Below are 15,000 nucleotides of genomic sequence, written 5' to 3'. Positions count from 1 at the left end.
ACTCGAAGACCGAACAATTAACAATGAATTCTTTTTGACGACGACAATTATGACGGTAACGATTACATAATCCTTTTGGCAAAGTCCATCGACGAGAGCGTGGAAATTTTCTCAAGTCGTACGCGCAGTTTGAACCTTTTTGTGAATGAAATAGAGCTATTTTAATTCTAGCTGATTTGTTTAGTATTTAACGTAGTTAAATATATATCATCTGTGAATATAAAATTATATTGATTAATAAAATTTATCGTCATATATATGATAATACTCAAGGGACAATTTAAACGTATTGATTTTGTTTAATATCATATAAATATTATCGTTTATAAATCGTAAATTAAAAAGCAACGAGGACTAGAAATGTTCTATCCAATCAAGGGCTTCGTGTTTTTCGCAATGCCCACTGCCAATGTTGGTTACGTTAATTACTAATACTATTTTAAATATAGTTACACAATTTTTTATATTTTCCATTTATATATACAATTTGTTATAAATTTATTAAGCGTTGAAATGCTTGATATATATATATATATATATTTACATGTCGTGAATTTTTTATTTTTTTATATAAATTTTTATATCAATTCATTCATTCATTTGATTTTGAAAAATTTATTTTTCAAAATTTATTACATCTTCCTATGTACATATACACGTGCACGAAAGTAAATTTATATACGTAGAAATATATTTTGTGTGTGTACGTGTGTATGTGTATAGTTATATATATATATAAATTTTAATATAGCAAACTTAACAGTAGATAAAGATCTTTGGTCAATTTTATAAATTCCAATTTTTATTTAAATTTCATTTATCGTCTCCATAATGAAATTTCAAAAGAGTTCATTATTACAATTATCACCATTTCAAATATTTCTATGAAAAGTCCGTATTCTTTATATTGCGCATTACATTTTTTACGTTACGTTAAAATAATATTAAAATTTTTTTTTTTTTTAAGTGTAGCCATTCTGATATCGGAAATCAGACTGAATCAAAATTAATTATGAATTATCGTGACTTTATTTATTTTAAATCGGCCTAGTCAATATGTTCGAAGTAGATATGAACACATACGCACATACACGTTTAAATATTGATACGAAACGTTAAAATTCAAAAGAATTGTGAAATATCTGAAATAGTATCGAAAATAATCGTCTATTAGATTTAATATTAGATGGTATTAAATCGAGATTATAAGCGATTATAATCGTGACTAAATGAATAAAAAAAAATCGAATTTATTTAATGAAACGTATAATCAAAGAGGAGTGATTATCGGCTTTGCATAAGTAATAAATAATAAATAGCACGTTTTATTCTGTCTTTGAAGTTTTTTTTTTTTTTTTTTTTTTTTTTTGGAGAAACCACAGGAATTTATTAGTCAGAACTGAATTCGAGAATATCTCTGAATGACGAATGCAACTTTTGCGTCGAGTAAAGTCCATTGACGGAAAGTAATACGATTATAATAATAGATGTATAAAGGTTAATATCAAATTAATTAATTAAAAACAAATTTTTGTATCTCGACGAAAGTTTCTAATACAAACTATTTAATTGTTATCACGATTTCTTGCTTGAATTATCAATGACCCCGTTAAATTTGTTGTAACTCGAATTTATGAGGGTCAATGTATTCCATCTAATGTCACCATAAAACTATATAATGTCATGATAAAATTATCAAATATTATGGTACGACGTAAGAGCGATTTGAAACACGTTATCATTTCTTAATGTCAATGACAAGTATTCCGGATAAAGAACAAAAATCATGCGACATTAAACTCATATATATATATATATAAGTTCTTGTTTAATTTATGAACTTTTCTATCGGTCAACTATGAATTAATATGAGACGTAGATAGAGACATTTATCGTTTAAACGTGATTAATCTTACGTAAATTGCGTGCGACAATGATAATGATCGATCCTTAACTGGATGATTCTAAAGCGTTATGTCGCACATTCATTATGCGAATTAATGTGTGCATTGGCCTTTACACGTTGTATTGAGCTACGTGCGTTAAGTATTATATAGTATTCGAGAGAGAGAGAGAGAAAGAGAGAGAGAAAGAGAGACAAAAGTATATCGTGTATCGTCCTTCTCTGTATAAACCATTCATGAACGTTTTATTGGCTAGCTCAAGGGTGTGCCAACAACGTCAGAAAAAGATCGATGTTTAAACCCTCCAAAGAGGGTGTTGTTAAGACTCCGGAAGTCTTGATTTCCCGGGAAATTTGAGATTTGCGGCGAGTATCACGTGACCGGAGTAGCGCGCCAAATGTCACGTGATTCAAATATTTCCAATGGGGGGGTTAAAATGATAAATATTCAATATTTTAATTGGGCAAAAATGAACGATAAAAGAAATAAGTAAATAAATAAAATAAAATAAATTTTATCATCATTTCGATCATATCGAATGAAATTTTCAATTGTAAAATTTTCTATCTGAACAATTTTGATAATATTAGCCGAGACACCTGTTAATGATTTGACGTTATATCGAAATATTCCATAATATGGTGAATTATTTGCCCGAACATTGGATACATATTTATATAAAATTCATTCCGATGAATTAATTAACGCATTAAACTCGTACTTAAACTTCGAAATTTTATATCAATGAAAAAGTCGACTCGAACATATCCAAAAATATTCTGAATTGGTCGAACGATTGAAAAGGTAAATCGCTCTTCGTTAGTTTCGTTATAAATAACCATGACGAAGCAGAATTACGCAATAGGGTATTTCATATTTCTTTTTTTCTCGAGTAGAGGAGAGATCTTTCTAGTAAAAATAATAATGGATAATAGAAAAATTTGTCGAAGGTCATTTGAAGAATATTAATCGTCGAATGTTGATTCGTTCGTCTGTAAATAATGAGCTAATTAGAATGTTGTATTTAACTTTGCTGTTTTCTTATCTAAGATACGAGATGCCTGCAAGGATCTGGTTCTCTCCAACGATCAACTCAAAATGGTTATGGCAAGGCTCTTGGAAGAGATTAATAAAGGGCTCTCAAAGTCTGGTCACGATGATGCCATTGTGAAATGTTTTACCACATACGTACAGGATCTTCCAAATGGCACAGGTAACAGGCTATTTCTTGTACAATGATAACCTAAAAAAAAAAAAAAAAAAAAAAAAAAAAAAAAAAAAAAAAAATACAATAGTAACAAGTTACAAATAAAAATGTGATGGAAAACAACGTTCAATCTTTATATCCCTTTTCTTTTTTTTTTCTTTTTTATTTAACAGAAAAAGGTCACTTTTTGGCATTGGATTTGGGTGGTACCAACTTTCGTGTTCTATTGATAACACTGGACGGCATGAGCTTCGACATGAAGAGTAAAATCTACGCAATACCACAGAGTCTTATGTTGGGTACTGGTACTCAACTATTCGATCATATCGCACAGTGTCTAGCCTTGTTCGTGAAAGATTTAAATCTACAAGATGAAGTATTACCACTCGGTTTTACCTTTAGTTTTCCATTATCCCAGCATGGTTTAACAAAAGGGTATCTTGTAAGATGGACAAAGGGCTTTAATTGTAGCGGAGTTATTGGCGAAGACGTAGTCGCTTTATTGGAGGAAGCCATTAGAAAAAGAGACGTACGATATTATTAGATATTTTCTTCTTTATCTTTTCCTTTCTTTCTCTGCATCATAATTTGCCAATTAACGTTGTTCATCGAATCAATCTGAAATGTGAAATATCTTATATCATCGTATTGCGATTATGTCAACGATTCTTGATCATTACAAGAATTCGATTACAGTCGTTACAATTTTATACAAAATTACAGGATGTTTAAACTCTACAGGACGTCAAGATCGATGTTTGTGCCATCTTGAACGATACTACTGGTACCTTAATGTCCTGTGCTTGGAAGAATAGAAATTGTCGTATTGGCTTGATCGTTGGTACGTTTTAAAAAAACAAATTCAAATATTCAAATTATCAAATCCCTTGAGACAAATCCTCGATAAATTATCTTTTTCTTTCTCTCCCTTTTTCTTTTTTTTTTTTTCTTTTTTCCTCATTTAAACAGGAACAGGAACCAATGCTTGTTACGTAGAGAAAACGAAGAGGGTAGAGTGTGCGATCTCCGGAAATTACGATCAGGAGAAGTCACATATGCTGATCAACACGGAATGGGGCGCTTTTGGTGAACATGGGACCCTCGACTTTGTTCTTACAGAATTTGACCGTTCGATCGACAATAGTTCGATCAATCCAGGAAAACAATTATTTGAAAAAATGATATCGGGCATGTACATGGGCGAACTCACGAGGCTTGTACTTGAGAAGCTTGTCAACGAGGGTCTAATCTTTGGTGGCAAATGTTCAAGTGATCTCAAAAAGCGAGGAAAATTCTTCACAAAATACGTATCCGAAATAGAAAAGTCAGTATGATCTCTGTCTTTCTTTCTCTTTCTCTCTATCTATTTATCTATGTATCTATTTTCTCGTTTCGTTATTTTTTTTTTTTTTTTTTTTTTTTTTTTAATGATGATTTAATACTTCCAGTGATCCCAAAGGCAAATACACGAATTGTCGTGATATTTTAATGGAATTAGGTCAACGTAACGTTTCTGACCAGGACTGTGAGAACGTTAGGTACGTTTGCTCGATCGTTTCGAGGAGAGCAGCTCATCTTGCTAGTGCTGGCATAGCTGCACTTTTAAATAAAATGGAAGAAGACCATGTCACCGTTGGTATCGACGGTTCAGTTTACAGATTTCATCCGCACTTTCACGATCTCATGACGGCAAAAATCAGTGAATTGACGAGTTGTCAGGTGAGTCTGCGAAAAAAAAATAAAATAAAATAATAATATATACATATATCTTATAATAATATAAAATATAAAAAGAAATATATATATAGTTATATATGCTACTGAATATGATATAATGCAAGTATAATAAATATAACATAATATAATAAAAATAATATAATGAATATATGTGTATATATATGTTATATATGTTTCTATATTTTACATTTATATTTATATTACATATATGTATGTAGATCGTAATATAGATCGTAATTGTTAAAAATTTATTTCAACAGTTCGATTTAATGCTCTCAGAAGATGGAAGTGGTCGTGGTGCCGCGCTTGTTGCCGCGGTAGCTTCGCAAAAACATTGAAAACGTTGACTGTGCCACATCAACTACTTAGCATACATCAAATTATATAAAGTAATGATAACGATTTTACACGAGCTGATACTCGGAGCAGCACACTTATATATATAAAGAAGAAGAGGAAAACGTATTTAATGTACACGGACTTACACGAGTGGACGGTCACCACACACGAATGAATGCACATGAAGATAGAAAGAGTGAAAAAAAAAATAGAGAGAGAGAGAAAGAGAGAGTGAGAGAAAGAGAGAGTGAGAGAGATAGATAGATAGAGACGAAAAAATGTCTTGTACATAGAGCACAAAAGTAGTCTAGCTTGTCAGCCATAAATGGCGTGGGCTAACCCGTGAGAAATAATTAGTTTATAAAGAAAAGAAAAGAAAAGAAAAAAAAAACAAAACAAACAAAAAACGAACCTCTACTTATGACCTCGATTTTACGTACACAACATATACACCCACACGAACACACTCGCATACACATTATACGGATCTTTTATCATTAACTTATTGTTAAGAGGCGCGCGTATCAACAAAGACAAACATATAGACATACATGTTATATATGTATATTTATATACATATGTATATATATATATATATATATATATATATATATGTATATATATATACATAGGGACCTTCGAGTTAGTTTAACGAAAGAAACGGCGAGAGAACTCTTCTGGTAGAAGAGAATAAGAGATCTAAACACTAAAATATATTCATCGGCACCCTTGGATATTTGAACAAAAAAAGAAAAGAAAAAAAAAAGACAAAAAAAAAAAATAAAAAAAGAAAAGATACAACGCAAGAAAATTTCTAAAATACATCTATTAATCGTATATTTTGATACGAAGAAGTGTAAAAGAAAAAAGAAAGATAACCAAAAAAAAAAAAAAAAATAAGAAGAAATAAAGATTTGCTTTATATGTAATTCTCACGACAAAACTCAAAATCGTTTTACTGCCAAAGGGGCTAGCCGAGGATTGTATAAATAAATAAATAATGTTATTAGTGGAAAATGAGACGCGGTATAATTTATTAAGGAGAAAAGACACGTAGATGAAAAAGACGAAGATGAAGATGAAGATGAGGAAGAGAGAGAGAGAGAGAGAGAGAGAGGGAGAGAGAGAGAATTAATCAAAGAATTTTTTTGTTTTTTTCTCTCTCTCTCTCTCTCTCTCTCTCTTTCTAATTGTTTTGCAGGACGATCGAAACGTCCGATAGTCGATAAAAACAAAAAAGAAATAGATATATAGAAAAATCAACGATAGAGAAAACGAGGAAGTGAAAATGAAAAAATTATCCTAAGAGGAATGTGTGTTAAAAATGGAATAGCTACAAAGTTTGCGTCGTTTGAAATATATATTTTTAGAATATTAGATTATTATTTTTAGACACACACGGTTGTGCTTTCGTAGAGCTCGCATTTTTAAATCGACACCGTTCGTTAGAATTTTAACGTTCGAAATGTGATGATTCATATCGTCCGATCTCCACGAAGACACAATATCCATATTTTTGTTCTCTCTTTTGAGGCTGTACGAGGATCCGATGAAAGATATTAGTAAAGAACACAAACAAAAAGGTATTAACAAATATTTAACTTCGTATTGCTTCGACGCTTCTCTCTCTTTTTTTTTTTTTTTTCTTATTCCTTTTCTTTTTTTGTTTATCTTTTGATCCACTCAATTAACTTTTTCTGTCGTGTTTGACTTAAGGCAAATTTCTTTTTTGTGAAAACGATGGCATCGATATATAAAAAGAAAAAAATATATATATATATATATAAATTCTCTCGATTTAAAATCGAAATTTTGATAATCAAGTAATTTTGTTTTCGCGAGTGTATTGCTCTGCTAACACGATAGAAGAAGAAAGAAAAAGATAGAGTGACAGAGGGGGAGAAAGAGAGAGAGAGAGAGAGAAGATAGCAATCATTTAATAGTATTCAACTTCGTGGAGTATGAAGAAATGTTAGAAGTAAAATAGAAATGTTTCTACGTTAGTAGACACTTGCAACGGTATTCGACGTAATCGACGTTAGTTAATAAACGGAATGAGATAAGGAAGGAAAAAAATAAGGAAAAAGAAAAAGGGAAAAAAAAGAAAAAGTCGGAGAATATTAAAATAAATTCAGTGAATTAATTAGAAATTAAAAGTGACGAAGTGAATTCAAAGGCCGAAATTGTTTCCACGAAAGATCAATTGTTTCAAGAAAGGACAAGAATTTAAAAAAGAAAGAAAAAAGAAAGGAAAGAAAAGAAAAGCAAAAAACCATTAATTTGGTTTGGTATACTGTATTCATCGTACGTTCTTATCGTTGGTACGATAAGACGTAATAGAATAGACAGTGATAAGATCGAATATAACGAAATGACTTACTTACATAAAAGCAGTACTTTTCAGTGACTGTTGTTATCGTTGAAGATATATTTTATTTAAAATTTTTATTTTTATCTTCCTTTTTTGCTTTCCTTCAATTTCTCTATACGAACATCGTTAGTTCTTCCAATCCTCATTCCTTCTTTTTCGACTATATAGATACAATGCTACGACGTTTACGAAGGCTTAAGTCGGTGAGTATTTAACAATCGAATATAAAAATCGATCGTTTTCAATTATTTTTGAATAAAACGAAGGAGTGAGAGAGTTCGTTATTACGTTTATAAATTACGTTAAAATTACGTGAATAAATAATCATAAGTCGTACGCAATGAGCGTATACACTTTTAGAAACTTTATAATAGTTTGAGAAATTGTAGCGACGAAGTAATTATATCTGAAAATAAAAAAAAAAAAAAAAAAAAAAAAAAAAACGTAATTTTTTATTATTATATTTGATCGTTTCGAGATATTCAAATGAAATCAATTGAAATTTATTTAATTATACAATTAAATGTTTCGATCAAGACGCAATCGATTACTGCCGACGATGAGAAAAAAAAATTAAATGAAAAAGTAAATAAATGAATAAATAAAAGAATTGAAAATAATGGCGAATTCATTCTTAAAATATCACTCAAAGCTCGCGGGCTCGTCCATTGTATGTACAACGAGATACATCATGGAAATAATAAGAAAAGACGTCTCGATCTCGAGAATAAACGTTTCTTTTCTCTTTTTCTTTTTTTTTCTTTTTTTTTTACGATTAACTTAACGATATTAGATGTTGTTGACTTGTACACTTGACATTACGAAATAAAAAATCTTAAATTATAACGCTTTCGTTATTTTAATAAAAGAAAAAAAAAAAAAAAATAAAAAAAAAATCTCTTCCTTTGACTTAGAAAGAATAAATAAGATAATATTTTGCGATGTGTTTACATCAAACTTAACGTCAATAAATATACTAATTCGTCCTAATCGTTTGTTTTTTTTTTTTTTTTTTTTTTTCCATCGGAATTAAAAGCGTTCTTATAGATGTGTGACATAAATCATCTGTATATATATATATATATATGTACTTTATCTTAACGTTGCCTCGTCGCTACCTCTACCGTCGAAAAGTCAAATTAACGTATGTCAAAGCTTCAGAGTACAGACTCGTTGAGTACTCGTACGAGCGAACGTTAGGGAGAGAGAGAGAGAAAGACGCACACATTGCGGTTTGACAAGCGATAGAGAATGTTGTATTTCGCGAGATCACGAGAAAATAATGCTGGTATTGGTTCAGCAGCGCCTCTGATACGATCGATCTACATTCCGACAAGATCCTCGGCAAAGTAGAACAATGATTAGCGGCATACACGTCGCCTTAAAAAATGCTATAGACGTGGTGAGTGATAATTGATAATTGTCATAATCGTTTCCTTCTTATTTCTTTTCTTTTCTCTTCTTTTATTTCTCTCGCTATGTGACCATGTCCTTTGCGTTATCTCCAAATTTTTTTAACGATACGACAAAATGTCTTTACGTTCGTTTGCAAAAGAAAAATATTGAAAATGTTTCCAGCTTCACAATATTATTCATCGATCGTCCCTTCATAGTTGTGTCGCGCATACGCTCTTCAAGGTCTCTTTTCTCTCTTTCTCTCTGCCGGCCTCTGATTGTATTCCCTATTGCCGCACGTGTCATATTTATTTCCCTTTATACGTCTTTTTTTCTTTCTTTCTTTCTTTTTTTTTTCTTTTTTTCTTTTTTCCTAAGAAATAAAATTATAAACTTTTCATTTTAATTTATCGTTTAATAAATTTTAAATAAGAATTTAATAATTTTTATTAAAGATATTGATCTATAAATATCTTATTTGTATCGATTGATAGTAACGTAATACCGTAATGCGACATTGAAATTGTAGATTCCTCTTTTCTCGTTATGTAATTTAATACTTATGTATATCTTCTTGAACTATGTATATATATATATATATATACATAGTATGCGTATAACATCTAGTTTCGTATGTGTACATATATATATATATATATGGCTCATGTTTCACACTATTAAACTTTCAATCACGTCTGATTTTAAGATAGCACCACCGGCCACGCCGCTACAAGACTTCACATACCACTGGAAACAACTTATGAACTTTTATATAAATCATTTGAACGATTGTAAAGTTCCGATACAAACAACCAGTATACCCAGGCATCTCGATAGATTACTTGAGCTTTTATTGGAAGAGGAAAAAGATGGAAATGATCCTGGGCCATGTTTGGAATACTTATTGCAGCACAAACTTTTGGATCTGTTAGCTTCATTGGCAACAGCCGAGACACCACCTGGTATGAGAGTGGTCTGTCTTTCATTTTTAAGAAAATTACTTGGTCGATCAAAATATCCTTTGTTACATCACACCTCAATCTATGCACCTATACAACGTCTAATCGTAATCTGCAATGGAAACACGCCGTCTCCAATTGAAACCGAAGAGATTCAATTTCTCTTAACGCTCTGTTTCTTAGTTTGCAAGTATCCGCACGTGACGAATATAATAAATGACGTACCAATGTTACAAAAGCCAAATGGCTCGAATCGTTCAAATTCAGAAAGATTGGAAGTCGAGAAAGTTACTTACGTTCCAAATAGAAAAAAGAATAATTCTAATCCTTTGTTCGAACCATTGAATACACAGGCGATTGCTTTGGTAAATCCGAATCTATTGAATCCTGAAAACAACAGACGAAAGTCTTTATGTTCTAATATAAGTTGTATCAAGATTGACCTACCACCTAACACTTCCACACGTTCGAACGCATCTACTTCTTCCAAAGATACGGAGAATATATCCCAATCCTCGAGTCCGCTCACACAAAATGTCTGTTGTAATTCGACTTTGACTATGAACCTACCGGATGATAAACAAAACAATTCAAATATTACGGATAAGCTTTGCGATGAACTTGACAATCCCGTAACCGAAATAGAAACGTGTTTACAAAGTATGAAAGATTTGAGACTTACCGAGGATTGCAATACCTGTGACAAGACAAATAATCCAATAGAAAATAATTGCGGACGAAGTCTTTTGATACCATCGCGAATACCAGCGAAATCAAAATGCCTTTTATTGGAAGCCCTTATGAGCTACGTAAACAGTGCTGTAAATAATCGTGTTTATTTCACTTGACTTTGTTTTATTTACAATGAGATTTCTTTTAACGATCTTTTTTTTTTTTTTTTTTTTTTTTTTTTTTTTTTTTTTTCTCTTTCCTTTCATTATAGGACAACACGGTTAGAGTGAGAGCCTGCGAAGGTATAATGGTCTTAGCTTCGCTCGAAGATATCACCTTTGCTCAAATGGTAGCACAAAGCGATTTATCGACGATCATAACTAGCCGTTTAGAGAATCTTTTTAATGCTGTACCAGCTCACGTAGATCCAAATGAGATCGATGTTGTCGACGTGACGTGGGGTTTGGATTCACCTTTATGGACAAAAGAAAAAAAGTTTCCTGGTTGTCGACAGGTCGCAGCTTTTTATATGTGGTTTGATTATTGTAATCAGCTTATAAGAGAAGCATCTACGGATGTAGCTGATGTATTGGCGAAGCACATTAGAATAAATTTCTTCGAAAAAATAGTTACGCCTGCTTTAGCCGATCATCAAGTTATTCTCGTAACTGCGTTGATTACTAAATGCTTGAAAGAGCTTGCATCCTCTACATTGTTTACAGGTATATATATATATATATATATTTGTAACATGAAATGATTATTTATTTTTAAAAAGAAAAAATACAAAAGCACATTTTGAAAATTCTTAGAGGTGAGCTATTGGCTTGTCGGACACAATAGGCATCCAGAAATTCCAAACGTTTGTACCTCACCAGTTTTGTATAGATTAATAAATAATTGTTACACGGATAGCGACGAACTGACGGTAGAAACGTTGAAATTATTCGAAGAAGTTATAGATAAAAGAAACGAACATACCCTTCATTGTCTTGCATTGATGTATTTGACTAGTCGAGGATATTACGATAATACGGCCGCGGACAGTGCCATTACATCCTGGAGCGATGAAGAAGATGAAAGAGAAAGAGAAAAGAAAAGTACATTAGATCTTTCTTATGAACAAAGTCACAGTAGAACTTTGGCTCCGAGTAATATTCATAGGATTGTCAATTGGTGAGGGCTAATAATTTTGTTCTAGAATGTTTCAATATGCACTTTGATACCTTATTAGAACATAATTTTGCTTTAGCTTCTTATCGCTGGTACCACGCTATCTTCAAACCGATCCTGATATCAATAGTTACGAAAGATGCATGGTTGTTCTGGAAAAACAGTATTCTACTGTATTAAGGGATTGTTTTTTAATGGCATGGCCTTTGGAAGCAGTAACGCATGACGACTCTGCTAGTTCTGATTCCAGACCAGAAGCTGATCATGGTGCTACACGGTTTTACATGGGACCTTTTTTAACTATGCTCTTCGATAAAGTTTGCAATATGTCTAAGCAAAGATATGAAATTAACTTGCAACTTACGGTTGTAATCTCTAGATTAACACTCTTACCGCATCCATACTTGCATGAATTTTTATTAAATCCTCTTCTACCGCTAGTGCCTGGCACAAAAAGTCTATTTACTTGTCTCCAGAAAGTAATCAAGCAGCTAGTTAATGAAATACCAAAGACCGCAGAATCTAAACAAAAATTAAAAGAAACAAGAGAGAGATTATTAGATGACTGTATCCACGATGTGTAAGTATTAAGTTAAATTTACTTTCTTAAATAATAAAAAGCAATGGAAACAATATTTTGACGATATTACAGGGAGAAGGAAAATACATTGCTCGAAAGTGTTGTAGTTACAGAAGAATTTTGTAAGGGACTTGCCGCAATAGCATATGTCAAATATCATCATTCTATGTGATACCTAATATAAAATGAACAAATTTTAGTCGTTAATGTTTTACTAATGGATGTATTATTGTTGTTGTATTATTTTAATTATGCTCAGATAAAATATCATTTCTGAGATCAATTTGTATTATATTATATACACATATATATATATATATATATATATATATATATATTCGGCATTTATGTATATAACACTGTATGTATATATATATATATATGCATATATATGTATGTGTGTGTGCGCGCGTGTATATATATGTGCATAAACATATGTGTGTGTGTGTGTATATATATATATATATATAAACTAGTAATAAACACCTTAGTAGTAATATTTGACATAAAGATCTTTTATGATCAACTTAATATCTCTAATAAAAAAGCTATTGAAATTAAACATTTGTAAACTTTACGTCTTTGATTTTTAACAACCAAGGAAAAAGGAAAACATAACCTTAATTGTGGAAAAAATAACTCGGAGATTTAACAAGAATTACTTCCCCATGGAAAATATATCAAATAATTCTATTTCAACACTTATTGATCATATATTTTTTCATTTAACGGGATTTGAGTGTAAAGATCAATCAATTATCAGAGTTAATAATGAAAAGTTATTTATAAACGGAGACTTGTATTTTTTACCTAGCCTCAAATTATGGAAGACCATTTTAGCTGATAAATTAGATTGTAATGAAAACTGTACCAATATTTTGCAACATTGTGCACACATTGGAAATACTGTGTTAGAACAAGTGGAAAAGATTAATACTAATGAAAAGGTAAAAAATGGAATGAAAATAAAATATATATTAAAGTACAACATAACCTATTTCAATAAATTTTTTTTTCATGTTTAAATAATAGTATAGTAATTATTGTGTTTAGGTCTTTCAATCACTCATTTTAGCTAGTAATACTTGGAATTTAAAGATAACAAAATGTACTTTACAAAACGAACGGATTTGTCTATTTCTGGAAAGACCATCTGTTATGAAAACTATTATAAATACCGTCATTCAAAAAGGACCATCGTTTGGAAGAAACGCATCTATAAATGAAAATATTTGCCTAACATTTCTTCCAGATGAACAATCAGAATTAACTAGCATGAGATTACAATTAATAAAGGATATCAGTGAAAGAATTTTGGATTTGCAAGGATACAGTATATGCAAGAAGGTTTGCCCTCATTCTGTTGTATTAACCAATAAGTCTCATAGAGAAACGATTGAAGATAGTAAAAATTATGTGTGTGGTGTGGTTAAAAATTCTGAAACAAATACCAAAGAAATAACATTAACTTGGAGCAAATATATATATAATAAAATTGAAACAATAATGGAATTAAACGAACAAAAATATCTTGAAACAAACAAACAAGATACAAATGAGGATTCTTTCCTTCGGAATATGGCAGAGGCTACTGTCACTTTTGAATTATTGGCTGTTAAACCAAGTCGTCCTGTTTCCATTAATATTCATACAAATACAGACAGAAGTCTTACCAATACGAAAGGTCTTTCATTAATTATATGATTATAAACGTAGCTTGAATATAAGTTACAAACTATTAGTAAAAATATTGAGTAAAAATATTGTTTCAGGTGCACCTTTCATATTATACAATACTGCTAGAATAGCTGCAATTATAGAAAAATATAATGAAGGTATATCCAACGGAGAATATCCAGAATTAACAAATATCGAGGCTGTAGATTTTTCTGTTTTAGATGATGAGGTAAAACATTGATATTTAAAACAATTATATTTTAATATTACTAGAATTTTAAAATTATATATTTTGTAGGATGAATGGGAACTCATTTATAACTTTATAATTGGATATTCTCAAGCTATAGAAAACAGTATCAGGCATAAACCTAATTTTCAAATCTGTCCACAAGTTATATGCATGTTTTTATCACGGCTATGCCAAAAGTTTAGTATTTATTATAGAAGAATTAAAATATTAACGGTAAGTTAATCATAATTATTAATTATATAATAATATATACAATGTTAAATTTTTCAATAATCATATATTCGTTACAGGAGGGATATAAGCATTTGTATTCAAAATTAATAGCAAGAATTTACATGCTAAAAGCATTGGAAATTATTTTGCAAAATACTCTCGCGATATTCAATATAAAATCTGTTTCTCGAATGTAAGAATTCCTCGATGAAATATTCGCAGGTCGAATAACTTGTATTAATTTCAATCAATTAAATAATCACATTATTTTATATAAATTAAAGAAATAAATGATAATATTGTGAAAGGATTAAAATATTTCTCAAATTTATCGACACTATTATAACTTAGGATATCTTTTACGTCGGATTAACAAATGAGAACAATTAATCATTCCATTAATTTGATGCCGATTTAAAAAAAATTAAAATTCATCGATGTAAAAAATATTATTTTATACGATGGTATTTCGATCTATTCAATGATAAAATTCAATAATAAAGTAATAAGTTATCGTCTT

At 30.5% G+C, this 15,000-nt stretch overlaps 3 protein-coding genes and 1 long non-coding RNA gene across 22 annotated transcripts in view; 3 read left to right on the top strand and 1 right to left on the bottom strand.

The window, feature by feature from the left end:
• LOC124946497 (hexokinase type 2) overlaps window positions 1–7,633 on the top strand; it is a 27,085-nt gene extending 19,452 nt beyond the window's left edge. For 3 of the 4 annotated variants that reach the window (XM_047487248.1, XM_047487250.1, XM_047487249.1), the window contains exons 2-7: window positions 2,955–3,117; window positions 3,285–3,640; window positions 3,853–3,952; window positions 4,081–4,435; window positions 4,560–4,830; window positions 5,109–7,633. In XM_047487248.1, coding sequence (XP_047343204.1) covers window positions 2,955–3,117; window positions 3,285–3,640; window positions 3,853–3,952; window positions 4,081–4,435; window positions 4,560–4,830; window positions 5,109–5,186 — 1,323 coding nt within the window. In that variant the 3' untranslated portion in view covers window positions 5,187–7,633. Of the gene's footprint in view, window positions 56–2,954; window positions 3,118–3,284; window positions 3,641–3,852; window positions 3,953–4,080; window positions 4,436–4,559; window positions 4,831–5,108 lie in introns of all 4 variants that reach the window. The other variant, XM_047487251.1, reaches the window with a different exon arrangement.
• Window positions 636–15,000, bottom strand: part of LOC124946499 — a 16,774-nt gene continuing 2,409 nt past the window's right edge. For 3 of the 9 annotated variants that reach the window (XR_007100102.1, XR_007100103.1, XR_007100100.1), the window contains exons 2-10: window positions 12,151–12,279; window positions 11,811–11,909; window positions 11,566–11,643; window positions 10,595–11,057; window positions 10,360–10,478; window positions 10,209–10,299; window positions 3,900–4,836; window positions 3,508–3,729; window positions 640–3,147 (exon numbers count right to left, since the gene is read on the bottom strand). This is a non-coding gene — a long non-coding RNA (uncharacterized LOC124946499). Of the gene's footprint in view, window positions 3,148–3,507; window positions 3,730–3,832; window positions 4,837–8,649; window positions 9,327–9,458; window positions 10,025–10,208; window positions 10,300–10,359; window positions 10,479–10,594; window positions 11,058–11,565; window positions 11,644–11,810; window positions 11,910–12,150; window positions 12,280–12,823; window positions 12,841–13,147; window positions 13,776–15,000 lie in introns of those variants that run through there. The other 6 variants (XR_007100105.1, XR_007100101.1, XR_007100108.1 and 3 more) reach the window with 6 other exon arrangements.
• LOC124946495 (FHF complex subunit HOOK interacting protein 2A-like) lies at window positions 8,542–12,620 on the top strand. 3 transcript variants are annotated; one of them, XM_047487242.1, is made up of 6 exons: window positions 8,542–8,960; window positions 9,660–10,733; window positions 10,856–11,306; window positions 11,397–11,760; window positions 11,837–12,337; window positions 12,410–12,620. In XM_047487242.1, the coding sequence occupies exons 1-6, from the start codon at window positions 8,916–8,918 to the stop codon at window positions 12,507–12,509; spliced, it is 2,535 nt and encodes an 844-aa protein (XP_047343198.1). In that variant the 5' UTR covers window positions 8,542–8,915; the 3' UTR covers window positions 12,510–12,620. The 3 variants fall into 3 exon arrangements, with proteins under 3 accessions (XP_047343198.1, XP_047343197.1, XP_047343199.1); XM_047487241.1 differs by having other exon boundaries at window positions 8,542–10,733; XM_047487243.1 differs by lacking the exon at window positions 12,410–12,620 and having other exon boundaries at window positions 8,542–10,733; window positions 12,234–12,284.
• LOC124946498 (DALR anticodon-binding domain-containing protein 3) overlaps window positions 12,731–15,000 on the top strand; it is a 7,281-nt gene continuing 5,011 nt past the window's right edge. For all 6 annotated transcript variants that reach the window (XM_047487255.1, XM_047487252.1, XM_047487253.1 and 3 more), the window contains exons 1-5: window positions 12,731–13,284; window positions 13,391–14,021; window positions 14,110–14,243; window positions 14,313–14,480; window positions 14,558–15,000. The exon at window positions 14,558–15,000 is cut by the window's right edge. In XM_047487255.1, the coding sequence (XP_047343211.1) occupies window positions 13,006–13,284; window positions 13,391–14,021; window positions 14,110–14,243; window positions 14,313–14,480; window positions 14,558–14,677 (1,332 nt within the window). In that variant the 5' untranslated portion in view covers window positions 12,731–13,005 and the 3' untranslated portion in view covers window positions 14,678–15,000. The remainder of the gene's footprint in view (window positions 13,285–13,390; window positions 14,022–14,109; window positions 14,244–14,312; window positions 14,481–14,557) is intronic.

The sequence above is a fragment of the Vespa velutina genome, chromosome 2 (assembly GCF_912470025.1).
Source record: "Vespa velutina chromosome 2, iVesVel2.1, whole genome shotgun sequence".
Classification (NCBI taxonomy): domain Eukaryota; kingdom Metazoa; phylum Arthropoda; class Insecta; order Hymenoptera; family Vespidae; genus Vespa; species Vespa velutina.
This window is presented reverse-complemented; position numbering and strand designations above follow the sequence as displayed.